Consider the following 26,228-nt stretch of genomic DNA (forward strand, 5'->3'; position numbering starts at 1 on the left):
AGAAGCCTCGCTTAGAAGAAGAAGAGTTGATTCTTATATGCCGCTTTTGTCTACTCAAAGGAGGCTCAAAGCGGCTTACAGTTGCCTTCACTTTCCTCTCCCCACAACAGACACCCTGTGAGGTGGGTGAGGCTGAGAGAGCCCTGATATCACTGCTCGGTAAGAACATTTTTATCAGTGCTGTGGCGAGCCCAAGGTCACCCAGCTGGCTGCATGTGGAGGAGTGCAGAATCAAACCCAGCATTCCAAATTAGAACTGCGCACTCCTAACCACTACACCAAACTGGCTCTTGTTCATTGTTTTTGCCGGTTTAAGGGGGGGAAATGGCGATTGCGTCTCCGGAAGCTCAGGGGCAAGAGCTAGGGAGGGACATTATTTCTACCACTATTTTGAGAATGCATATGTCTATCGCTGATGTGTTGCAGCTTGTGCTCAGAAGTGTAGCGTTTTTTTCAGGGGGAATCCACTTTTCTGGATTTCCCCCTAAGCGCTATAAAAATCCAACTGTTGCTGGAGTTTTGCTGTTTGTTTACGATGTCATGTGGAACGTTAAATTAATAGCGTTTACAAAAGGTAAGACTTTGGCTGCATTTAAGTTGTGCGGAATGGACCTAGCTGTTCTCTTTTAAAAAAATCCAGTAATTTATGTATAACTACAGCAATTAGTTAATTGCCTATTTAGAAGAATTAACCCCAAAGCCACCCCCTCCAGTAATGCCAGTACCTGGGACTGGAGGAATAGAGGGAAACCTGCCAAGTGGGAGCCCATTGCTTGCTGTTGCACTGAATTGTTGCCTGCAGCAGCCACAGAATTGCCAGCCTGCAGGTGTCACTATTGTTTCCACCAGGAATGGGAGACTGCCCCCTTTGGGTCAAGAGGCAAAGAGCAGAGCATGAGTCTCAGACCCCTTTTAACCTGGCTGAGGCTGACAGATTAAAGATGGGTGAAAAGGTGGTTGTTGCATTCTGGCCTTTTCTGTAGAAGGGGGGGGGATGTGCACGTGCACATGCATGCCCAAGGGACCAGTGTTCTTACTGGGGAAGCACTGAAGGACATTTTGTTCAGCATCTCTCAAAGCCTGAAGCCAGCCTTGAAGCTGCAAACACATGACTGTGTATGAGGATCTCTTATCTGCTTTATCTGTAGAACAGATGGTTCATGTAGGGCTGGGCAGCAGCAGAGTAGACTGAGAACGGAGTGGGGGGTGGGATCCAGCTTCCAGGACCTTGTGACACTGCCTTAACTGCCATTCCACTCATTATATAGAATGAGGTGGTAGAAAAATGGACAGTATTTTTGAATGTCATCTCACATTAAACACATTCCCTTCATACTGTTGATCAGCACACTGGGGAGAGAAGTTGTGCAGCCCACTTTCCCTGATGAGCTGTTATGCAATATATGAGGAGCTTTTTAAGTGGAGGAAGATTTTTTTTAAAGTGGTCTCCCCTACCTGCATGCTGAGGTGGTGACAGCTACTCTGTTGCCTCCTTTTTGCTGCATATGTGGAGCTGGCATTTAGACTGACAATCGTCACAGAATCTAAGGCTATAATTTGGTGTCCATTTAACTGAAAGTAAATGCCATTCAACTTACTGAGCATTCCTTCAAAGGACATGCATTTAGGGCTGCACATTTCTTTCTGCTATTACTGTCTCAAGTGTACTGGATTACATTTGGTTGAGGAATCTGATTGACAGACAAGTCTAGCTTTGCTTTGTGGGAGCAAAATGTAACTTCCCTGCAAGCCAGTGGCCCATTTGTCTTCAATACAAAAGAAAGCTCTGCATACATACAGTGCAACCACGTTGGTGAAGGGAAATTTAGTTAAACCCTCATAAGAATGAACTAATTCAGGCAGAGTGTTCTTGGGATGAGACGGAATGTTGATTCTAAACTACAGTGGTGAGAGTATCAATGAGCAGGTACCTGCCTCAGTCAGTATTCCGGGCAGAAGCCAGATCTTCTGAATGCATCTGTAGCTACTGCTTTCTAGGATAGAACTTCCTCTCCCTAGGTATGCCCCAGATTCTTTGTTCCTAGATGGAAGACCTTGCATTTGGCGGCCCTGAAACAATTTTTGGAAGAGGCCCAGTATAACAAGCAATCCAGACTGCGGGAAATGCCCAGTCCTCCTCATTAATTACCTCTCTGGCCATTTTGTATCTTGGACATGTTTTATTGGCAGGCATTTTAATCTCTTTCACTACATTACAAGTCTCTCTCTCTCTCTCTCTCTCTCTCTCTCTCTCTCTCTCTCTCTCTCTCTCTCTCTCTCTCTCTCTCTCTCTCTCTCTCTCTCTCTCTCTCTCTCTCTCTCTCTCTGTATTTTTATTTATCTGGGAGTTTAATCTGGTCATGTCTACTCTCAGCATACTGAATAACTGGATAGTGAATTTCACTGCTGTCATATAATGCTGCTGCTTTAATTGGAATATCCTAAGGTAGCGTGTCAAGCCTTATGAAGAGGTCTGTTATAATAACTTGGCTATCCTTATGAACCAAAGCTTGTAAATAATGGAAATAGAAATTGCAGGAGGTGCTGGGTGGGAGAGCTGCAAGGAGCTAAGAAGGAGAGGCTAGCTGGGCTCCTGGTTTCTCTGTCCATCCTGGGCTGGCACTGAAGGGTGGGACACAGATGGTATCTGTGCAGAAGACTGTTGCAAGCCTGGTAGGAACCATGGCAGAGGCCAGGACAGAAGCTCAGGGGAGAATAATTACTTCAATCCCAAGCCTGAGCCTTAGATTCCTGTTATTTCAGGCAGCACAGTGCTTCATTATGTTGAGAGTTCACCCTACAAACTACTGGCAAGTATGCCAATCAAACTGGCAGAGGGCCACCATAAGATCTTTTCTCCATGCTGCCCAAAATTGCTCCAGTGGCCCCAGTTCCCAGGATGATATTGGGCAGATGGTATATCAGTGGTATAAACTGGATTAATAAATTCATGAGCCTCTTGCTGCAACGGTTTGTGGTTCATTGTTATGTCGATGCTTTTGAGCCACTCTCCTGCCACAATATTCCTGTTGTCAGGTTGATCATTATTATGAAGCATAGGAAAATCATCATCCAAAGCATTGAAGAAAACAAACAAGCAAAAAACAGAACTTTGCATCAGGGTCCCCCAAATTCTGGAACAAGAAAAATTGGCTTCTGTAATCTGTCTAAATCATGCAGATGATCCAACTTCTGCTAAAGGGAAAAGACAAAGAGGTTATGAGAACTTGCCCCTTGATCACTATAATAAGCATTGTTCAGTAGCTTCTCTAGTTTCTTAGGGTTATTCAAGCATTGCCTACATAGTCTTTACAAACATAAAGACGAGAGACACTTAAAAATGAAGCTCATACCATCTTCTGCAGCTTTTCCACTGCTCAGTAGAGGCATGACTGACAAAGGGTGTGAACCCTCAACTCTGGGTCCTCTTTGCTCTTTTACGGCTCTCTTGATTTCTTCAGGGGCAAACAGAACTGTGGAGCATGGGTGGGGGGTAGGAATACTGTGCCATTTTGTGGCTTGATTCCAGCTTGAGCTTTAAACTATAGGTATGCCATAAGAAAAACACTTGCTGAAGTTGGCAAAGCTCTGAGGAATACAGTATGGCCAAGGGACAGATGTCCTGCAAGTGTCAGTTTTGGAGCAGAAGACGTTTACAAACTAGTGGATTCCCCCCTCTGGCAGGCCAAGGGTGTCAAATCCCTGACTGTAGCCTGGCCTCTGGGTGGTCAACATGATAGTGCTGTTTGCCAAGAAGGGATTTACAGTGAAATCCTAAACAGAGCAACACCCTTCTAAATCCACTGACTTCCACAGGCTAGGAAGTGTGTCACTCCATTCAGGATTGCGGTTAATTTCTTCCATGGTTAGTGATTCTGGAGGTGCTGTGCACAGTGTGTCTCCGTGGGCCTTGTGCACAGAAATCAGATCATGGCAGATTACGTTGCCCGAGAGATGACTTACAGTGATGGCTGGGACAGCAGCCTCTAGCTATCACGTACTGCACTCTCCGAATCCCTCTCCCATAGCTGCTTCTGGAATAACCTGCTGGGAGGGCTGCATGCCTTGGCATTTCTAGGAGCCAGAAGTCTCTGGTGCCAGCACCACAAGGGCTGGCATTCATACTTAGGAGCAAAACTCCCAAGCGACAGCCAGCAGTAGGGATACAGGGAGACAGAAAAGTGGGATGCAGCAGCATTGGCACAACGCGCTGGTCTTGTTCTTTCCCTTCAGGCAGCCTTTCTGAAGGAACCCTGGTTGGGAATCCCTGTCATAGAGGGTCATATAACCCAATACATATTTAACAAATTTATATAAATATATAAATTAATTAACTCTCACCTATTAAGAAAACCCTTCCAGGGTCATCAAGAAACCCTAGGGTTTCATGAAAACCTGGTTGAGAAAGCCTGCCTTGAAGGAACAGGCAAGTTAAATTACCCCCAGCTAGTGCTCCAGCAAGACTAAAATGCTGATTGTAACAGGGCTTTGGTCTTAAGGAGGTATTGTGGGGTTTGTGGATAATACACCCCATAAAGGAGCAAAAAAAAAGAAATATGTTGGACTTGTTTTCAAAGTTTGAAAAGGATGAAATTTATTTTCAGGGCCCACCCCTGGTGTCTGTGAAGTAGTAATGAGAGAGAATGCATCTTAACATGTACAGAGTTCCTTGCTGATAAACTGCATGCTTGGGTTAGAGCTTTCAATATTAAATGGTTGCTTTGTAGGAAGGATGGAATACAGGCATCTCTAGCTTCATCACCAAATTCTTATCTACAGCTTTTTAGAGCTGATTTTTCACACTCTTTGCATGCTCAGACATGCAAGTGAGTCTGTACAAATCCAAGTTGATGCTGAGGTGGAAGTAATATTCAGCAGCTCCCTTTTGCGGAGAAGGGCTTTTGCACATGCTGTGGTGCCGGTGTGGTCACATGTGCCATCCTCACTGGTACTAGGGAATGTCCCACACAGCACCAGCCAACAGCCAGGGGCACAGTGTGTTGCATCGAATTCAAATGGAAGTTTCTTCACAGAGATTCACCCACATATAAGGCTGCAGTATGGGATGGGATGTGTGTAGGTAATTAATCCAACGTATAGTAAGAGAAGGCAGATAGAGAGCATTTAAGCTTTCTACAAACTCACCCATTCAGCATGTAAGTAAATCATATTTTATAGTTTCCCCCCTAATATCATGGGATGGGAACTGAGTAATGGAAACTCTGATTATAATGCAGTCCCATGACTTGAAAACCTGGATTTCTGACAGAATCTTGCCGTAACTGGTCCTTAAGCTGGTGTTTATACTCTGACAGCTAGGAACCCCCCACCTCTGGGTAGCCTATTATATGCAATATTTATTTAGTTTCTATTCTGCATCTCCAAAATCAGGTCAAGGCAGCCCCCTTTTTAATAAGCCATGCTCTGTTTTATCCTTTTTCACAGAGAACAGCCATCCAGCTGGCAACACAGAACAGGTAACTTATAGTTGCTTCAAAAAGAGAGTCTGTTAAAGTCAGTACAAGTTACATAGGTGATGGTGGTGGTGGAAAGTGCTATCAAGCTGTAGCCAACTTAGAGTGATCCCATGGGGGTTTCAAAGCAACAAGAAGGTGCCTTGCCAATGCCTGCCTCTGCATTGTGACTCTGGACTTTCTTGGTGGTCTCCCATCCAAGTGCTGAGCACTTTCCAAGGTCTAATGAGAATGGGCTGGCCTGAGCTCCTCAGGGGCAGAGCACAAGCATCCATCTACAGGTTTTGTATCCTGTAGGTTTATATTGCAGCTGTAAAATGCCAACATGCAAATTGATCAACAAGATAAACCACAGCAGCAGGCATTCTGCACAAGAGTCATCGTAAAAGCCACAGAATAAAAGGCAAAAGATTTATGCGATCTAATGGGAAACCAGAATAAAATAAAAGTAAAATCAATAAAAATGCAGCTTAAATTAAACCATGTCATCATCTAGGTAAAAATACATCTGAGGGTAGTAAAACTTTCTAATCACACAATTGCATCAGCCTTGTTGTATGACTGACATCCAAAGGGCTGCATTGCACTTTGCAAAGTTCATATCAGTGTCCTGTTCTGATGTGCGAGACAAGAAGTGGGGCTCAAAGAAGAGCTGTTCTGCTTCTGTCCACCATTTTTTAAAAAGCAATAGGGAATTAATTCATCTGCTTAAAAAAAGTGTTTGGGGAAAAAGGCTCGGAAGATGGTAGAACATTATGCACTGTACTTTTGGCTTTGTTTGCCTTTAAAAAAATAAAAGCTTCCTGTGAATCAGGGGTGTTTGCCCTTTAAGAGGACAGGGGAAGAAAGAATGGTGTTATTTATCCCTGATGATGGTACAGGTACTATCCTGTGGGGGCCCAGAACATGTGCAGAGTCATAGAATCATAGAGTTGGAATGGACCTCGTGGGTCATCTAGTCCAACCCCTTGCACTGCACAGGACACTCACAACCCTATCGCTCGTCTACTGTAACCTTTTCATTCTACACACCGTTCATAATGGCCATGGATGCTTTAGCTGAGGAGTGACAAACCACTGCAGATGAATACTGGGGGAAATGCAATATAGTGATGATGGAATCACTGCCTGGAGGAAAGAAAGAAATCAGGACACTGTGACAGATGGGTAACATTTATATGTTCACAAGTGCTTCCCCTCAGAATTTAGAAAAGCTCAACTTTGGCTTGGAAGTGATAGGAATAGTTAAGCCACATTTATCCAGTAGCGGCCCTTTTAGATTAAGGCAGGTGAATTGACAGCCAGAAATGTAGGCCCCTTGGGAAAGGACACCGGGATCCATCGGGAGGCTCAGCAGTTCCACCAGGCATTGTCTGGTGTCACGTCAGCCAAATGAGTGTGCCTCCCGCTGGCTTCTTCCACTGCAGCCTGCCTAGAGTGTTTTTCTGCTACTAGCCTTTTGCATTGTGAGGGGACACAGGGTCGCCACTAGCCTTGTACCAAGCTTGTTCAAGGTAGATTTTGTCTAGGTGTTTCTGACCCCTCTCAAGGTCAACTGTTGCGTCAGATATCTATGCCATTGACCTGTTCAATTTGAAGCTGTGCTGTGTTTTGGGAGGCTATTTCAGGAATTAGCAATCCATAAAAAGCATTGGACAAGAGACTGAGCTTGTGATATGTGGACTGGAAGTTGGGAGTGTCATGTGACATCTCCGAGAATGTTCTGCAGGATTGATCCTTTAAAAAAAAAAAAAACATATGACTGCATAACCAGGAATTCAGTTGGTTGGACTTGGCAATTTTGTCTGCATCTTTTCTCCCCAAGCATGAGTGCCACAAATAGGGGTTTGAAATCACATTGGATTACCTGAATATGCCTGTCACGAAAGAGCCCTGATGGAACTGCTCTCTAAGAGCAGCTCTGTCAGGACTGTGACTGGCCCAAGGTCACTCAACTGGCTGCATGTGGAGGAATGGGGAATCAAACCTGGCTCTCCAGATTAGAGGCTGCTGCTCTTAACCACTGCACCAAACTGGCTGTCTCCAGAGCCCCAACCAAGCTAGCTTCAGAGGTATCACGTTCCCTCGGACTGTGCTCTGGGTCTGAAACAAGAGGCAACATTTGCAGTGGTTACACTGTTAGGCTAGGATCTGGGAGACCCGGATTCAAATGCCCACTCTGCCCTGGAAGATTGCTGAGTGACCTTGGGCTGATCACAGACCTTCAGCTTTAACTTCCTCAGAGAGTTGTTGTGAGGATAAAACTGAGGAGAGGGAAACAATGGAAGTCACTTGGGGTCTCCACTGGGGAGAAAAGTAGAATAAAATGAAGTAAAATAAAACAAAATAAGTGAACTGCCATCCTGTCATGACTGGGGCCTGGTTCTGTGACTGGAGGAGCCAGGATGAGGGTTAGTTAAATGCCAGTGGCTAATCATCTGTCCCTATTTTGTTTGATGGGGTTCATTATTGCCTTGCCACGCTTATGTAGTGTCAGAAGTGTCCTTGGTGGGTTTTAGCTCATCTAGTTTAGCATCAGGATACAAGGACCCTTTGTTTTCCTTGTCTACTGCCTGCTGCTTTCCTACGCTTCTCTAAATTACCCACCATTTCTTGGCTAGCTATGGTAGCCTTGATTAAAGAGGCAAACAACATGTTATGCACAGATACATTGGCTGAAACTCTGAGAGCTATGCCTGGAAAGGAAAAGGCTGTTTGGGGCAAAGTAATTTGGAAGAGAGAAGTAGCAGTTAGCAGGGGGTGCCTAAGTTCTCCCCCCCCCCCTGTGGTTCTAGAGCATGCATTTGCTTGAAACATCCCTATAGTAGGGGAAGAAACAAGGGAGAGTTAAGCTGCCTTGTCCCCAGACCAGTCACCTTATTTGCTCTGACTGGCAAGTGCTCTCCAGGGTCTCCTCTTCCCCTAATATCCCCTCACAGATGCTGTGAGCTGACCCTGGGATCTTCTGCATGCCAAGCAAGTGCTACACCACTCGGCTGTGGCCTCTCCCCTAAATTGTATGGTTAATTATAGCAATACTACTTCCACATGTGTCACCTCAATAATTTCCCTACAATAGCCCTGTAAGGTAGGTCAGCTCCCAATGGCATGGGGGGGGGAAGGAGAGGCACTGAAAATTATCCCCTCCTGAAGCTGCTTTTCCATTTAAAAAGCAGCCAGTGGCATTTAAATGAACACATTTGTGTCTAGCATATAGCCTGACACTGAGTTAGACTTTTCCTAGCTGCCTCCTAGCCATTCATTCCACAAGAGGATTTTTTCTTTTGCACATCGAGGTTTAACTGTGCCTGTCTCAATGCAGATGTACAAAAAGGGTGTTGCTTAAATTGGACTTCCTCTAAATTCCACTTATCTGTGGTGGTGATGGAAAGTGCTATCAAGTCACAACTGACTCCTGGTGACCCTGTCAGGTTTTGAAAGCAAGAGACCTTCAGAGGTGGCTTGCCATTACCTGTCTCTGCTTAGTGATCTTCCTTGGTCTTCCTTGGTGGCCTCCCATCCAACTACTAACCAAGGCTGACCGAGATCTGATGCACTCACTTCTGTACTTGCCTCTCCAACCAGATACTGCATTGCCTCAGCATAACATTGGTTTAGTCATAGGCAAAGCCAAGGAGTGTAAAACACAGCATCCACTTCATGGAGTAGTATTGCCCCAAAATGGCCTCCAGCCGCCTTTCTTTGTTCACCTTTAGGGGTTCCAGATGCTGGCATGATAAAACCTAAAACAATCTTCTGCTCACCTAGCAAGCAACAGTCTGTGTCCCAAACAACTTGCCAGCTGTATTGAGACCAAAGTTTGGTCTGTGTTCAGTGATGGGACTCCTTTGAGCAAATGACTTTCCCTTTGGCCTAATCTGAAACAAATGCAACAGTTATCTCCTCTCCAGAGAGTGTGGTGAGATCTGCAGTCCCTGTGCAGAGGTGCTGGTGCTGGATTAAAGCTGCCACGAAATGCTCAGCACCTCTGTTCATTGACAATCCTCTGCCTTCTTTGGGACGTCTCTACCTGTGCATCTACAGGGATGTCATCCTCCCCATCAGGACTCAAGGTAAGAATGCTGCTCGTTTGGAAGGCAGTATTCTAAGTGAGCTGCATGGATGCCCAGGACAGCTGTGGATTTTATTTTTTGAGTATTTTATCAGTGATTCAGTAATAGCTATTTTGTGACATTCGGCAGTAGCCATATCTGGGACAGTGTTTGCAACGGCCTGTAATCCATCCCCAGGAGGTGCATCTGGATTTTTAAAAAGATAAAATTCTCTGTAAAGGCTAATATGACTGCACTTCAGTAATTACAATGGAGTGCATTAATATGGCAAAAACATAGAAAGAAATAATGTTATTTAATTTTTTAAGCTGTAGGGTTCTAACAACATGGTACCCAATGGCAGTTCTATTGGCAGGAAAAATATTGGCTGGTTAAACACAAAGTATTGCCAGACTTTAAGCCTTACCTTCTTTCAATAAAATACAGGGGTGGAGTTCAGCCCCTTTCAGGGCTGTTTTAGGCTTTGTGGAAGGATTCTTCAGGATCAAAACAGCTAGCAATTATCAGGTGACTAGCAACCACTGTGGAAGCAGGAAGGAGAAGGGCATCTGCATGCCCCACCCCTGCCCCTTTTTACCTTTGCAATGTCAGCACAGAAGTAATGACATGACAAGAATCTCCCCTCCGCCAGATCCTGGTGATTCCCCCTCAACAGATGATCTGTGGCTCCGCTGTTACATTTCAAAGGCCCTTCAAAGGCTGGGAAGTAAGCTTCCTTTGAGGGGGAGCAAATGGGGGACAGTATTTTGTTTTGTTTTTGCTCTGGCTTAAAAGAGGGAAATTTGGGGGTGATATGAGCATGACATCATGTGGACCATTGTGTAATGCTATTTTTTAACATTACGCACGATGTCGTACACAATCTGCAACACTCCTGCAAAAATTGCTTCGTTGTAGTGCTTTTCGGGAATTCCCCCTAAAAAAAACTACTAGACTCTTGAGAACAAGCTGCAACACATCCAAAAAAAATGTGCATTCTCAATATAGCGGTAGCAAGCATGTCCTTCCCTAAGCTTTCACACCTGAGCTTCCGGCGTCGAGATCGCCGTTTTTTCTCCCTTAAACTGGCAAAAGCAATGAATAAGCGATGCTTCTCTGGCTGAAATCCCTCCACAAGCAATTGTTAGTAAAGTTTCTGAGCACAATACAGCCCCCTGTTCGACACGGCCCATAATTTTGGCCAGAAATTGCATTGGGGGGAATTTTTTTCTAAACTTTAAGAGCATGTAAACAATTAAGCGCCAGCTCCTACACCAGCGAAAAAGGACTTTCTGATACATCGAATGAACAAATATGCATTGCTACAGGTGTTTTCGGGTTTTTTAAAAATAGTTTTTAAAGGGAAGCACGAACACAACACTTAATTGGCTGTTCTGTTTGATTGACAGCCAGGGGCAGGAGGAAGCACGGAAAAATATTGCCTCCTTTGTTACGATTTCGACGAGACTGGAAACTTGTGCATTATGGGAACAGCGCTAGTGGGAGAGCCTTTTTTTCGATACAAATGGCTGTGTACGTTACCGAGACCTGCCGCTATTGATTGCATCACTTTTCAATAGCGCACAGATTTAGCAACATTGCCCGTTGTACGGAATGGCCCTAGGTTTGTATTGGGGTAGGGTTGTGGTTGAAAGGTGAAGTGGCTGCTTTGCATACAGAAGGCTCCTGGTTTGATCCCTGGCATCTTTAGTTAAAAGGATTAGGGAGTACGTGATCTGAAAGACCTTTCCCCGAGCCCCTGGAGTGTTGCTGCCAGTCAGAATAGAGAACTTTGACAGACTGGGTTTCTTGAGGGCCCTGGAAGGGTTTCCTAAATGGGTGGGAGTTAATTAAGTTTAGGACAGCAGTTGGGGGGGAGGCAGCGATGGCAAGGGGCGGAGAGAGCTGGCACCCCCCTGCCCACCTTCCCCTTCCAAGGTGGGGGGGAGTATGGGTCAGCCTTGGGTCTGGCAGGCCCCGAGCCAGCAGGAGCTACCAGCCAGATTTAGGGAAGCAGCTCCCGCACAACCATGTCCCCCCAAGGTGCAGCCAGAGGCTCCTCGCAGGGCTCTTGCTGTGGACCGCATGCTCTGCACGGCCTCGCATGCTGCCTCTGCACCACTGCCAGCTACCCGCTACCAGCTCCCCGGCAGTTCCACAGCCACCGCCTCGTGTGCCCCGCAGCCACCTCCTTGGTGGCAGCACCTCCTCCGGCCTGCTGGTGCTACCTCCTCCTGGTGGTCGCTGCTGCCCAGGTGGAGCACCGCACACACGCCAGCCACAGCAGCCAGGCTCCTCTGCAGCCAAGCTGCCAGAGAGGCGAGCAGCCATCTAAGGAGGGCTGTCTCTGTAGGGGCTGGCCCAATCAGGGCGCGGCCAGCTGTGAGTCTGGACTGTCTCAGCAGGCCAGACACGCTCCACCCACCAAGGCGTTTCACAAATATATACAGGCACCATGGAAAAGGATATATACAGGCATCAAGGATAAGGATTAAACATATATCAGGTGACCCCCCCCCCATGGCCTTGGAAGGGATGGAAGAGGACAGGCTCCAGGTGGGCATGTATATAGCTATGCTTCCCAATCATATTCTACAGGATTGTGCCACTTCTTTGATTTCTGGAAACCTAAAGAATATTTCAAATGTTTCTCAATGGTAAAAAAAGTTGAGAAAGGCTTGAGTCATCCCTCCAGGAGTAAGTATGGGTTTTTCTGCATCTCCTGCCTTGGTTTCCTCCCTCTTTGTGCTTTAGGCAGTTTTCTTCCAAATCTTTTCTCCCCCAGTGTTCCCTCAGTTAACTGCTTGTGTGGTGCCATTTTTAAAGTGGTCACTCAAGTGGCTGTTTTTTTAAAACAAAGAAATTGAAGCCTTGCTATGTGTGATGCAAGGTTGCAGCGTGAGTGCTCCTACCTATTGGCAAAGGCAGATTTTGTTGTGAATTATGGCTCCAACTCTGAAGGATGCCAAGAATCTGGTGGCACTGGGGCCGAGGAATTTCAGACACGGAGGGTCTTAGGTGCCCTCTTCATCCCTGAAAGGCTCCTCTGATTACCAGTGAGCAGAGGGAAATCAAAGGGTTAGAAGGCAGAGCATTGTTGAAGGATGACTTGGATAGAACCAGCCAGAGCTCATTTGGAAGACTAAGAGGTGGTAATGAAGACAGTGGTGAAGAAACCTCCCCCCCCCCAGCACTTTCATTTGCACAATCTGGCTCAATTATTCAAAATGGTGCATAGCCTGGCGATACGTAGGCAACATTTGGTTGACTTGGAATCCAGTAGTAGCTGTGACATTTTGTTAGCTTATTTGCCAGTAAAACTTCTCTTACCTGGTCCAGTGTGGGCTGTGGTTGTAGTGCAAATCAGGCAGCAGAGCTGTTGGGAGAACTATCTGATCATATTTGAATATGGCTAGCTTTAGATTGGTCTCCTTATGGATGTTGACATAACTGGGAGTAATAATGGTTGCTTCCTGCAAATTAGATCTGTTCCCATCTTGGCTGGCTCAGTTCCCTGTCAGAAGGCTACTTCCCAATATCTTTGATCTTCTGCATTATAATACAGAGAGCAGTGTAGGGAGATGTAGGATCAGTCCACCAGGAGTCAGGTGGTATAGCTATGTCATTGGCTGGTCCCATTAAAGAGTCTGGGGATTTTCCTGGACCCAGACTTGCAGGTGGAGAAGCAGCTCAATGTTGGTGCTGCAAATGCTTTCTTTCACTTACATCTTGTTTTAGAATTACATCCCCTTCTGGATTAGGAACCATCTAGCTATGCTGATCCATGCTATGGAAACCTTGTAGAGTTTTCAGCACACAATTGATTCCTGCTTTTCTTAGCAGTCAATTCAGTAACATTGGAATTGTGTTGAACATGGGAGTTCCACATGTCTTCTCTCCCTCCACATGTTTCTAGTAGCCATGTAATTTTATTTTCTTACAGGTGTTTTTTTTAAGTCAGGAGTGAAGGTGCTGTCACCATTAGTGGCGACACTGTGCCAATCCCTTCTTTTCTCTCTTTTTATTGTGCATGCACTAGAAGATGGGTGTGGTATAGAATCATAGAGTTGGAAGGGGCCATACAGGCCATCTAGTCCAACCCCCTGCTCAACGCAGGATTAGCCCTAAGCATCCTAAAGCATCCAAGAAAAGTGTGTATCCAACCTTTGCTTGAAGACTTCCAGTGAGGGGGAGCTCACCACCTCCTTAGGCAGCCTATTCCACTGCTGAACTACTCTGACTGTGAAAAACGTTTTCCTGATATCTAGCCTATATCGTTGTACTTGAAGTTTAAACCCATTACTGCGTGTCCTCTCCTCTGCAGCCAGTATGCTCCAAGTAATGAAGATAAAACAATTCCTCATTACTGAGCTGGGAGAAAAAGAGCATAGGGTGGGGCTGTTCCACAGTCAAGGTCAAGTCAGGACATGGGAAGAATCAACAAACGTGCTGGAAACATTTTACCCACGGATACAACTCAAGTTGAATTGCTTTAAAAGATCGGGATAAAAGTGGTCCAGAAAGAATCAGGAAAAAACAAACTGGGAACAAATGCATGGTGAAAAATGAGGGCACCAAGCGACATATGGATGACAAGGGATAAACCAAGGCAGCAAGGGGCCAGAGCTAACCCAATAGCACCATGCAGCAAGCCTTTGTGTGGAGGCTTTGTGCGGCTTCTTTTGAAGACAGCTTGGAAACTTCAGTTAGTACCGAATGCTGCTCCCCATTGTTTCTTGGAGTTAGCAATTCAGCTATATTCCTGTTAAGACTGAATTATTTAAGAGGGCCCATGGAAATGGACTTTCTGTTGTGCTGATTGCTTAAATCTCTTGTTCTTGGTTTTGATTGTTGTAGATTTTATCTGATTATCTGGAATCTGCTTTGGACGTTTGTCAGAAAACTGGTATAAGAAATACTTTAAGTGACTAAATAAAATGGCATCCAGACTGCTACAGGGGCCAGCCAATCAGTACAATGCACTTGTCCTGGAAAAAAATAGGAATTAATTGCTGGATTAAGTTTGAAATTTTGCGTGCCGGTCCCAAAAGGGGTGACTGGTGCTCTTTATATATGTTTTCACACTAAAATACAAGAATCCAGTCATCCTTCATATTTGATTTTTATATAGTGTTCTGTTCTACCTTAAACCCATAACTGGAACGTTGTATGGAGAATTTCGTCTGGCTGAGCTAATATTTTTGTTGATGATACCTCCTGAGGATCCATTTGTGTTCCCATGTTTGGATCCCCAGGGACACCTTGAATAGGACTGGTGCCTTTAGTCCATCCCTTTCACATCTCCTTTTGTCCTTTGGCTCAAGGACAAAATGATTGAATTGAATTAAGGTATTTATATTCTGCTTTTCTCCCCAGTGGGGACCTAAAGCAGCTGGCAACATATTCTCCCCTTCTCTATTTTATTCTCACAACAACCACTCTGTGAAACAGGTTAGGCTGAGAAAAAGGGATTATCCCAAGTTGCCCATGGCAGCATGGGGATTTGAACCTGGATCTCTTAGATCCTAGTCCAGTACTATCCATGCTAGCGGGTAAATAGTGTTTATGCCTTCCTTCTGGCTTGAACAGATACTGTTGCAAAACAAGCATGGCAGGTCTCCTGAAAGGAAGTTGTTTCAGCACAATTTGGCCAGAGAGGCACAGCAATATATTCCAAATAACATTTTTAGCCTGAAGTTGCACTTCAGAACAGGCCATTAGTGCACTTGAGGTCTTCAGTCAAATTCAGGCTTCCAAGCCATACCTGTCAGGGATTATTACTATTGCTGATGTGAGCATGTCTAGTATATAAGCGCATTTAATTTTTAATAGTCATCTGGCACGCAGAGCCAACAAGTTGGCCAGAAAAACAGCTGCTCCTGAGGCATTGTCATATGGTCTGAAACCATGGTGTGCCCTTCTGGGAGGTTGGTATCCTCAATTTCATCCCCTACTCCAAGAGTGAGATTTAGAGTTCCATGCTAGGAAGGGGAGACCTGGGTTCTCCTTTTCTCTATCGTACTCAGAACAGCATGCTAATTCACAGCTCCATGTGGTCGTCTCAACAATTCTGTGAGGTAAATTAGGCTGGAAGCCTTCATAGAATCATAGAACCATAGAATCATAGAGTTGGAAGGGACCTCATGGGTCATCTAGTCCAACCCCCAGCACTATGCAGGACACTCACATCCCTATCGCTCATCCGCTGTAACCTGCCACCCCCTTGAACCTTCACAGAATCAGCCTCTCCATCAGATGGCTATCCAGCCTCTGTTTAAAAATTTCCAAAGATGGAGAACCTACTACCTCCCCAGGAAGCCTGTTCCACCGAGAAACCACTCTAACTGGCAAGAACTTCTTCCTGATGTTTAAACGGAATACCTTTTGAATTAATTTCACCCCATTGGCTCTGGCCCATCCCTCTGGGGCAAGAGAGAACAATTCTGCTCCATTGTCTATATGGCACCCCTTTAAATACTTGAAGATGGTTACCAGATCCCCTCTCAGTTGTCTCCTCTCTAGGCTAAACATACCAAGCTCCCCCAACCTTTCTTCATATGTCTTGGACTCCAAACCCCTCACCATCTTTGTTGCCCTGCTCTGGACATGCTCCAGTTTGTCTACATCCCTCTTCAACTGGGGTGCCCAAAACTGAACACAATACTCCAAGTGAGGCCGAACCAGAGCAGAGTAAAGCAGTACAATCACCTCCCGTTTGATACAGCCCAAAATCCCATTTGCCTTTTTAGCCAGAGTCACACTGCTGACTCATGTTCAACGTATGGTCTACTAAGACTCCTAGATCCTTTTGGCAATTGCTACTGCCAAGAAAAGTCTCCCCAATCCTATAATGGTGTATTTGTTTTTTCCTACCTAAATGCAGAACTTTACATTTGTCCCTGTTGAGCTTCATTTTATTCAGTTTAGCCCACTTCTCGAGCCTATCAAGATCATTCTGTATTCTGTTTTTGTCTTTGGTTGTGTTTGCTACCCCTCCCAGTTTAGTATCATCTGCAAATTTAATAAGTATCCCCTCTAATTCCTCATCCCCCCAGGATTGATCCCTGGGCTACTCCACTTATCACTCTTTTCCAAGAGGATGCTGAACCATTAACAAATACCCTCTGGGTACAATCTGTCAACCACTTATTGATCCACCTGATAGAATTAGGATCCATACCACATTTTACCAACTTGTCTACAAGAATATCATGTGGAATCTTATCAAAAGCTTTACTGAAATCCAGATAAACTATGTCAACAGCATTTCCCTGATCCAGCAAGGTAGTCACTTTCTCGAAAAAGAGATAAGGTTGGTCTGACATTACTTGTTCTTGAGAAACCCATGCTGAGTCTTAGAAATCACAGCTCTCAGTTCCAGCTGCTCAAGGACAGAGTGTTTGATTATTTGTTCCAAAATGTTGCCCGCTACAGATGTTAGACTGACGGGTCGATAGTTACCCAGATCTGTCTTTTTCCCTTTCTTGAAGATGGGGACAGCATTTGCCTGCCTCCAGTCATGTGGCACCTCACCTGTTGTCCAAGAAGTGTAAAAAAGAATGGACAGAGGTTCAGAGATTACATCTGCAAGTTCTTTTAGTACCCTTGGATGCAATTCATCTGGCCCAGAAGACTTTGTTTCATTTAAAGAACCTAGGTGTTTGTGAACTGTTCCAACAGTGATCCTAGGCCACCATTCCCGTCCCCCGTGTTGTGTTACGTTTTTGCCATATTGATCACTATTTCCCTCACAAGAAAACACTGAGAAGAAATAGGAGTTAAGCAGTTCAGCCCTCTTTTCATTATCATGATCCTTTCCCTGCGCCAAAGATGGCGCCTGGGGAGGAGGGGTCAGGGGGGGCCAGGAGAGCTGCAAGGGGGCCAGCCACCACACAGGCCATGCTAGCACCCATTGTATTAAGATATACAATGGTGTTTAAATCTAGTCTGTTATAATTTCACTTTTTTGTCCTCGCAGAGGTCCTACAGTGTCCCTATTCTTTTTCTGACTTGAAATATAACTTTTTTTGCTATGTTTAGCACTTCTTGCTAGCCTAAGCTCATATTGGCCTTTAGGTTTTCTAACACTCTCCCTACAATTATTGGTTATTTCTTTGTACTCATTCTTGGTAATAAGGCCTTCCTTCCATTCCCTAAATGACTTTTTTATTCCTCAACTAATTTGACAACTGTTTATGGAGCCACCTTGGCTTCCTTAGGCTCCTTCCATCTTTCCTTCTCAAGGGAATTGCTCATGATTGAGCCTTCAGTATTTCATTTGTAAGAAACTCCCAGCTTTCTTGGACTCCCGTCTCTTGAAGTCTTTCTGACCACGGGACTCTACCCAACATACCTTTAAGTCTGTGAAAATCAGCTTTCCTGAAGTCCAGTCTATATGTAAAGGTTTTCTCTTTCCCACAATTGAAAATTCCAAAAGCACATGGTCACTGCTACCAAGTGTGCCCACTACTTCCACCTCATCTACCAGTTCTTCCCTATTGATGAGAATCAAGTCTAAAATCCCTACATTGCTGTAAAGTTTAGGCTAGTCACTTACTAAGCCTAACCTACCTAACAGAGTTATTGTAAGGATTGATAGGGGGCAGGGATCATTTTTTCCTGAATTCCTTGGAGCAGGCAAGGATAAAAATGTAATAAAATAAATTGTGGATGTAAGTGCCATCAAGGCACTTTATAGGGTTTTAAAGGCAAGAGATTTTCAGATTTGGTTTGCCATTGCCTAATCCTGCATTCCCAAATCCCCAAAATTCCCCAAAATCCTGCATTCCCAAATCCCAAAAATTCCTTTAAAGTCTCCCATCCACATACTAGCCAACCTGCTTTGCTTCCATGATCTGACAAGATCAGGCTAGCCTTGGCAATAAAATAAAAGCAGAAAGCAAATTGAATAGGATCAACCAGAGGATTGCTTCCCACATGACATTTATCCTATAATCACTATTTGAGACCATGGCTGGGATGTCTGGGAAATATGGGCAGGGGCTGAGATATTAGCTATCCTGAATTGTTATTGTTCCGCCTCATGACAGTGGTATAGCCATGTTTCTACCTGAAAATGCCCATCGTAGGCTGTTTCTCATATTCATCTCTTCTCTCTCTCTCTCTCTCTCTCTCTCTCTTTCTCCTCAGGAAGCAGAACTCGGGAAGGTGTGCAAAGTGTGGCCTCAGGTACTAGCCCTTAGGTACTTGTGCTCCCATGGCGGGCTCTGTCTGGCCATTGAATGGGTGGTTGTGCTAAAGGGATCACAGGCTAATAGTCAGTGATGTCAGTTGCTTATGTAACTGGGCCCAGGACTGAGGATTCCAGCTGCTTTGCCGGGGTCTGCAGAGACAGCTAGAAAAATCAGTGAAGACATTTACATGAGGTGGGGTCGGGAACCTCAAAGGGTTGGTGAAGCATGCAACATAGTGGGGAGGCAAAAGGAATGAATGTGCTTGTGTAAATCGACAGGGAATGGGCGCAAAAGAGTGAACATTAGGGTGCCTCGGAGAGCAATGGATGCATATTTCCTATGGTGGAGGAAGGTGATTTGATTTGTCCCATGTAACATATGGTTCAATAGATACCATAGACTGTATGGTTGGTCTCTCTGCTATAAGGGATTTGCTCATTCACTGCAGCCCTGAGGGACTGCTTACCAGATTTCATGTTCACAGATTATTACAACCCACAGTACCTTGTAGAGCAGGCCCAGAAAAAGAAACTAGCTGCCAAATCAAAAAGAAACAAAATGAATGTAACTCTTTCTTCCCCTTCTTGTAGTTGCTGAGAAGACAAAAGAACAGGCATCCCAGCTGGGGGGAGCTGTCTTCTCAGGTGCTGGCAATATTGCAGCTGCCACAGGCCTGGTCAAGAAGGAAGAATTCCCCACTGACCTGAAGGTGAGCATCCTGTGATAACTGTTACAGGATGGTCCTTCACCAGGGGTAATACAACTCTCCTGTGTCAAGGGCAGCTTATCCCAGGAAGGCTCTCTGTTGGGAGATATTAATAGATGCAAGTGGCACAAGTCTACTTCCTTTGCACAAAACAGAGTGTCCGCTGCTGTATGGGGTTTTGTTGTGTTCTGCCTCCCAAGCCTGGCTGACACATGAGTGCATTACAGCAAAAAATGGGGCAGCAATTGGCTTGTGTGATAGTGACAGAACATCCAGGGAACCCATTATCTTGATGTCACTTAGCCCGAGAAGACACAATCATCGTGCAGGAATGTGCACAGTGTGTGTGTGTGGGGGGGGGAGGTCATCTATGAGGGTGCTGGGTGCCACTGATGAATGATGATGAATGTAACACATGAATGCCTATGCGTAGTCTTGGGGGAGTGTTTAGCTCCCTGCCAGCTGTTCACATTCAGGAGTAGATGACAGATTACCTTTAATGGCATAAAACACATTCAGGGGTATACGCGTGGTCATTTATGGCAGCGTCACACTGTATTGTATATGCATATAGCTTGGGCTTATTTGTGTGTGCGTGAACATGCACATTGATGCTGACATGTTCAGATGCATGCCTACGTGCACATCTGAGAGTGTGCTTCTCACAGTCGTAAGTGGGTAGTGTGCCCTGAAACGGTCTGGCAGCTGCAGGGCTGGTTGATCTGAGGAAGGGCTCTTGAATCTTGCAGTCGAGCTGCCACAGCGAGCAGAGCTGTTTGCTTCCAGCTTAGCTTAAAATAGCAGCAGCTGAAGATGAAATGAGGCCAGCACAGCCAGACAGGAGCAGGCGCTCTGTTCTCTGGTGGAGGGGGAAGAAGGGATTTGTGCAGCATCCCCCCCTCCTCCCTGCCTTTGGACAGCTCCTGTTCTGTGATGGGGAGGCAATTGCCTGTACTAGCCAGGGGCAGCTCCCAGCTGCTGCAGGCTGGAGATGAGCCCAGCCCCCCCCTCCTCTGACAACTGGGCCAAGGCTTATGGATCCACCACCTGTGGCCTCTAGGAGCCTTCTCTAGGGAATGGGAGACAGAAATAATTGAGTGCAAATTAGCTGGGAATTGTAAGGCTTCAAAATGGTTTATATAGAGTTGTCCTACACACCTAAATGGGGGCAACCTAGGCCACCAGGCAGGTCAGGCTGTCACTTACCATCAGCCCTAATACTTGAGAAAAGCTTGAATGATGCTTGGCTCCCCCTCCAACAAGATCGTTGCTGCTTCAGGAGTGTCAGCTGTCAAGTTTGTCCCTGGCATGCAGCCTCTCAAGACCAGGAACCGGCTACTCTAACTGAAACCTAGTTGACACCTTCTGTCAGAGTTTTAAAAGAACTGATTGTCTGTCAGTTTATTTCTTGCAGTCAGAAATATTCTGTTGGAATCGACTTGTGTTAGTGCAAAACTTCCAAGTAGAGGAGAGTCCTCATCGTTTATTTATTGGTAGATTTCTATTCCACCACTTCTCCAAGGACTCGTGGCAGTTTACAGAATAAAACCATAAAACCCCGTACATAGCAATACCCCCCAACAGTCCTGGAACATTGTGTTGGCAAGCCCCCCCCCCCTTTCTCCCCAAAGGTGCTGAGCAGCCTAGGGAAACTGAAGGAGCCTGCAGCCTGTTCTTGTGCTGTTAGGAGACAAAGTGGGACTTTGCAGAAAACAGGTCTCTCTCTTTCTGTCTGTATAGAAACTTCTGGCAGGCTTCTATTGCTGAGCCTATGGAGGGTGTCTAGCACGTTCCTGGGAGGGAGGAGAGAGGAATATTGGATCACAACAGGAAAGTGTTGGCCAAGGTTCTGTGTGCATAGCTCCAGTAAGATATAAAGCAGATTGAAGAATTTATTGATCCTTATCAATAACACATATAAGGTATTATTAGTCACTTAGCAATTCCTTCTTATATTCTGCAATGCCAAAGCATTTGGGTATGCACAGGAAAAGGTGCACCAATCAACAGTGGACTAAGCAGCAATCACCTTTCAGGAGAGGAATAAAATTCTGGTCTTCCACCCTCTCCTCAAAGTGGCCCTAGTAAAACCAAGTAACTTAATGACCATTTATGCACTGGAGGTTTCATGCCGGGCTGCAGGCTGGAGTTCCAGTCGTGGCAGGTTGCCCCACCTCTTCCAACACCCACGTGGGGGAGCATTTGGCCCGGTGCACCTCATCCGCCCCCGATTTGTACTCCTGCATGAGAGCTGGGGCAGTGAAGTTCCCAGTGCATAAATGGTCACTGGTTTACTAGGTCTGTAGTACATGTTATGCTGGCCCAGCCTCACTCTCTTGTCTCCCTAGCATCAGAAATATTCAGTCACCAAATAACTGACCATTTTAAATTATGATTATTTATTGGAATGACTGAAAAACTTCAATGCAGTCTGATTTGAATGTATGGGGCAGTCTGATCCACAACTGAGGCTTGCTGGCCATGGATATGCTGGAGCTTTCAGAGAACATGTACCAGGAAAGCAGTGTCAGCCATGAATAACCTCCCCATCTTTTTTCTGCAGCCAGAGGAGGTTGGTCAGGAAGCTGTGGAGGAGCCTCTGATAGAGCCACTGTTGGAACCTGAGGGTGAGAATTATGAAGAGCCACCACAGGTCAGTTGGGAAGAGCTGACGCAGCCTAGTGAGGGAATGAGGGTAGGAGATTCTGGGAAACAAAGTACCTTTCATCATAGCTTCCTGAGGGCGGAGGGTTGGATCCAGCAAGCACTGGTTGAAGGACTGTGGATGTTCACCTCTGTGGCCAGGAAGGTTGATTCTTGAGGACCTGTGTGGAGTAATAGCCATCCAGATCAATGGGCTGCCATGAGAACCAAGAAAATAATCTGCTCCTCTCTCTTCTGTCAATGCAGTTCTGTTGATGGAAGAGGCAGGAAGGGCATGTTCAAAGAAGCAGTTATTTGTCCACTTCTGTTGTAAAACATCTCTATAGAAAAATGATGGGGGAAAGTTATTTCTCAGTCTTTAACCTGTTCTTTCTGGTCAATATGGTTAAGAGAGCAGTGGCAGACCAACTCCAGGTTTTCATATGCTCCATTCAGTCTGGTTTCAGGCTAGGCCAGTGGTGTCTTCAAATTTTGAGCCTGAGGGTGCCTTTAGAATTCTAATGGAGGATAAAAGGCAGAGATACAAAATGGCTGCCATAGGAGGAGGAGCCAGTTACACGGAAGAAGCCAAGTACAGGGGAGAAGAAACATAATGAAAATATACACTGGGAAAGAGGGATGAGAGACAATAAAACTGAGGGCAGCTGCCACTGAAATAAGACTACAGAAATTAAGATCTAGAGAGGAAAATTTGCTGAAGACCCCAGCCCCACAGATATCAAACTGGCCACAGTCTGGTGTAACATTCTCCCTAGTGACATCAGGGCCTTGTAGGACCTTGGACAGTTACTCAGGGCCTGCAAGACAGAACTGTTTCACCAGGCCTCTGTTTGAGGCCGAAAACTCTGAGGAAAACCTGGTATTCCCTGTTCAAAACACTGGCCAAATTTGCAATAGAATCTGAAACTTAAATTCATATCAACTGTCTTGCAATAAGGGAGATGCCTGGTTTAAGGCCTGTTGTGGATTTTAATGTCACAATGATTTTATAGTGTTATAATGTTATTGTTTTAACCATCTTGTTACCCACCCTGAGCCCTCAGGGGATGGCAGGCTATAAATAAAACATATATATTATTTACATAGCCAGCCAGTCTTCAGTGGCAAATCAGAAGCCCTGCTGGGCAAAAGTTCTACCTGGTCCCACTCATCCTCTAAGAACACTTAGGAAGTGCTAAGTTGGGCATCAAGTTGAGGACTCCTGGTTTAGGTTATGGGGTAGAGACAGACCAGTAGCTTAGCTGAATATCTCTGACTGTAGACAAGTGTCATGCTCCATCTTCTTGCTCCTACTGGATTTATCTGGAGCTTTTGAGTCAGTGGACTGCAGCATCTTGTTGAAATATTTGGAGGCAGAAGTAGGCGTTGGCATATACTTCAGAATGGTTTAAAACAGGGGTCCCCAACTTTTTGAGTGTATGGATACCTTTTGAATTTTGACAGTGTGGTGGGCACAGCCACAAAATGGCCACTGCGAGTTGCCTTCATTTACAGTTAAGATTCTTGTGCTTTGGTGGCAACTATTGTCAAAATAATCTTTTTAAAAATCTGTACAGCTGAATCTCCAATGGCCAATCAGAAGCCTTGTTGGGTAAAAGCCCTACCTGGCCTCACCCACTTTCTAAAAATATTTGGCAAAGGCCAGGAAAGGTTCTGGCAGGTACCATGGAGTCCACTGGCACAATGTTAGAGATGCCTGGTTTAAATTTTTCCTTACCCAAAGAGCTGCCATTGGAGACAAGTCACATCATAGTCCTGTGGAGTTCTACAGAGTGCAATCCTTTCTCCCAACCCATGTAAAGTCCCTAGAAAGAACTGGAATAGGATGCCACCAATGTACTGACAACACCCAGTTCTCTATCCAAATCTCCTGGTGGTGCACCAGAAGCATTGAACCAAGTGGACAAACTTACAAGACAGGGGTAATGCTGGCAGGTGAGCTTGATGCGGAAGGACACAATAGTTCCTACCAGCAGCGGCATCCAGATGACTCAATTAGGGGTTATACTGACTCCAACATTGCTGCTGGAAAATTCAGTGGAGCTGCCCTCCCCCGCAATACTTCCAGCTTAGTTAGTACAGGGGATGGCTGTTCTGGCAACCAGGTCCATGCCATGGTACCATTGAGACTGTTATAAAATACTCTGCATGGATCTGCCCTAGTCAGTTTAGAATCTGCCATCTATACAAAATGCTGCTGCTCAGTTATTATCAGGACCAAGGCAGTGCATGCATATTGCACTCATTCTGCAGTCACTGCAGTTGTTATTGAGTTCAAGTCATGGTGATGGCTATAACTGACAAAAGTCTTTCGTGGCCTTGGAGCCTCAAGTCCATCTTTCTTGCTGTGCCTCAACAGGTTTACCCATCTGAGCAGGGCCTTCTGTGGCTACTACCCTTCAAATGAGCAAGATCCCACAACTGTCCGTACACATGCCTTCTCTGTTGTGGCTCCCCTTTTGTTGACTGGTCAGCCTGAAAGGAAGAGTAGTAGTAGGAGAAGAGTTGGTTCTTATATGCTGCTTTCCTCTACCTGAAGGAGTCTCAAAATGGCTTACAGTCGCCTTCCCTTTCCTCTTCCCACAACAGACACCCTGTTAGGTGGATGAGGCTGAGAGAGCCCTGATATCACTGCTCGGTCAGAACAGCTTTATCAGTGCCCTAGTGAGCCCAAAGTCACCCAGCTGGCTGCATGTGGGGGAGGAGTGGGGAATCAAACACGGCATGCCAGATTAGAAGTCTGCACTCCTAACCACTACACCAATCTGGCTTCTGTTGTTCTGCAAACAGAATTGTTCAGAAGAGCATTTTTAAAGGCAGTATTTAATGATTCAGGAAGATGCTTTAATAAAAAGAACAGGAATGGGGAATAGTCTCCTGCATATAGCCTTCTTAGGTGTACGCATGATCCCACTTCCCTGTATTGTCTTCCAGTTATGGAATACCATAGTGTGTGTTACTTAACATATCGTGTCTAATACTTGTTGACTTGATGCAAATGTCTGTAATCCTACTCCAATTGTATTGCTTCTTGGATGTCACATCCTTTTGATTGCATTGGCTCACGCTGCATGATCCCACCTTGAGATCTTGTGGATTCCTTCTTCTCACACCGAATGCCATTTGTTTCCTTCCAGGAAGAATATCAGGAATATGAGCCAGAAGCATAATGGCCACCCCTGTTCCCGACACTTCCACCAGCAGCACAATAACAATAACGTCCTTCCCCTCCCCAACCCTCCTCCGCCTCTCCAAGGGAAAGCGTTGAGGGAGACGGTGATGGAGAAACGTCCCCACACCCCTTCCTGCCATGAGTTCTTCCTCCAGATCTGCTCCAAGGGACCTCATCGGGATCTGTGTTTTATGTATCGTGGTCTTTAGCGTTAAGAGAAAAACAGAGTTCTGAAGACAAACCCTGACCGCAGCGGTTTGTGTGTGCGCGCACGCATTTGTGAGCCCAGCCTTACTGCCCTGTCTCCCTCCCAGCGCAGTAAGGCCAGATTTCCTGTGTCTGTAAGAAGCATGTTGTATCTTCTCCATTTTTAAGCAGAGCATCCCATCACCTTGGCTGGGACCCCATGCTGGGCCCACTGTACATTTGCTTGCACGTGAATCACGCCGACTCTGCTCCATTACCATTGGTGGAACTTTTTTTTATATCTCTGAATGGATTGTTTACGCCTTTGTGATCTCCCCTTCTCCTGACCCCCCTGGTCTTGTAAAAGAGAATCCCTAATTTGACGGTGCAGAAGTCGTGTCTGTGTATCCCAAACAAAAGGAATACCTTCCCTTTCCTGCCCCCAGCGCTCTGTGTTGTGACTGTGGCATGGATACCTCCCACTGTCGCTATGTGTGCAATCCTGGGGCAGCTGCCAGTGACACAGCTGCCCCTGAGTCCATGAATAAAGCCAACTCTTGTCTGTAGCTGCTTGTCTGCCTCCACATTGTTCGCAGGTCAAGAGGGAAGCAGTGGCCTTGATTTGTGCTATGAATAAGGTGGCTTTTATAGTCTTGACATCCTGCAGCTATGAAGCCCCCCTAGATGGTAGAACTGGCATTTCCTAGAGGAAACAAGCAATACTGCTTCTAGAAAGGGAAGAAGCAAGCAGATACAGCAGCATCTTTGGCTAGAGGGACA

General features: G+C 45.6%; 1 protein-coding gene across 2 annotated transcripts in view; it reads left to right on the forward strand.

Moving 5' to 3' along the window:
• SNCB (synuclein beta) overlaps window positions 1–26,014 on the forward strand; it is a 63,304-nt gene extending 37,290 nt beyond the window's left edge. For both annotated transcript variants that reach the window (XM_077326320.1, XM_077326319.1), the window contains exons 3-6: window positions 18,677–18,715; window positions 19,311–19,429; window positions 21,990–22,079; window positions 25,228–26,014. In XM_077326320.1, the coding sequence (XP_077182435.1) occupies window positions 18,677–18,715; window positions 19,311–19,429; window positions 21,990–22,079; window positions 25,228–25,260 (281 nt within the window). In that variant the 3' untranslated portion in view covers window positions 25,261–26,014. The remainder of the gene's footprint in view (window positions 1–18,676; window positions 18,716–19,310; window positions 19,430–21,989; window positions 22,080–25,227) is intronic.
• Window positions 26,015–26,228: the final 214 nt, after the last annotated feature.

This window comes from Paroedura picta, chromosome 3, assembly GCF_049243985.1.
Source record: "Paroedura picta isolate Pp20150507F chromosome 3, Ppicta_v3.0, whole genome shotgun sequence".
Lineage (NCBI taxonomy): Eukaryota > Metazoa > Chordata > Lepidosauria > Squamata > Gekkonidae > Paroedura > Paroedura picta.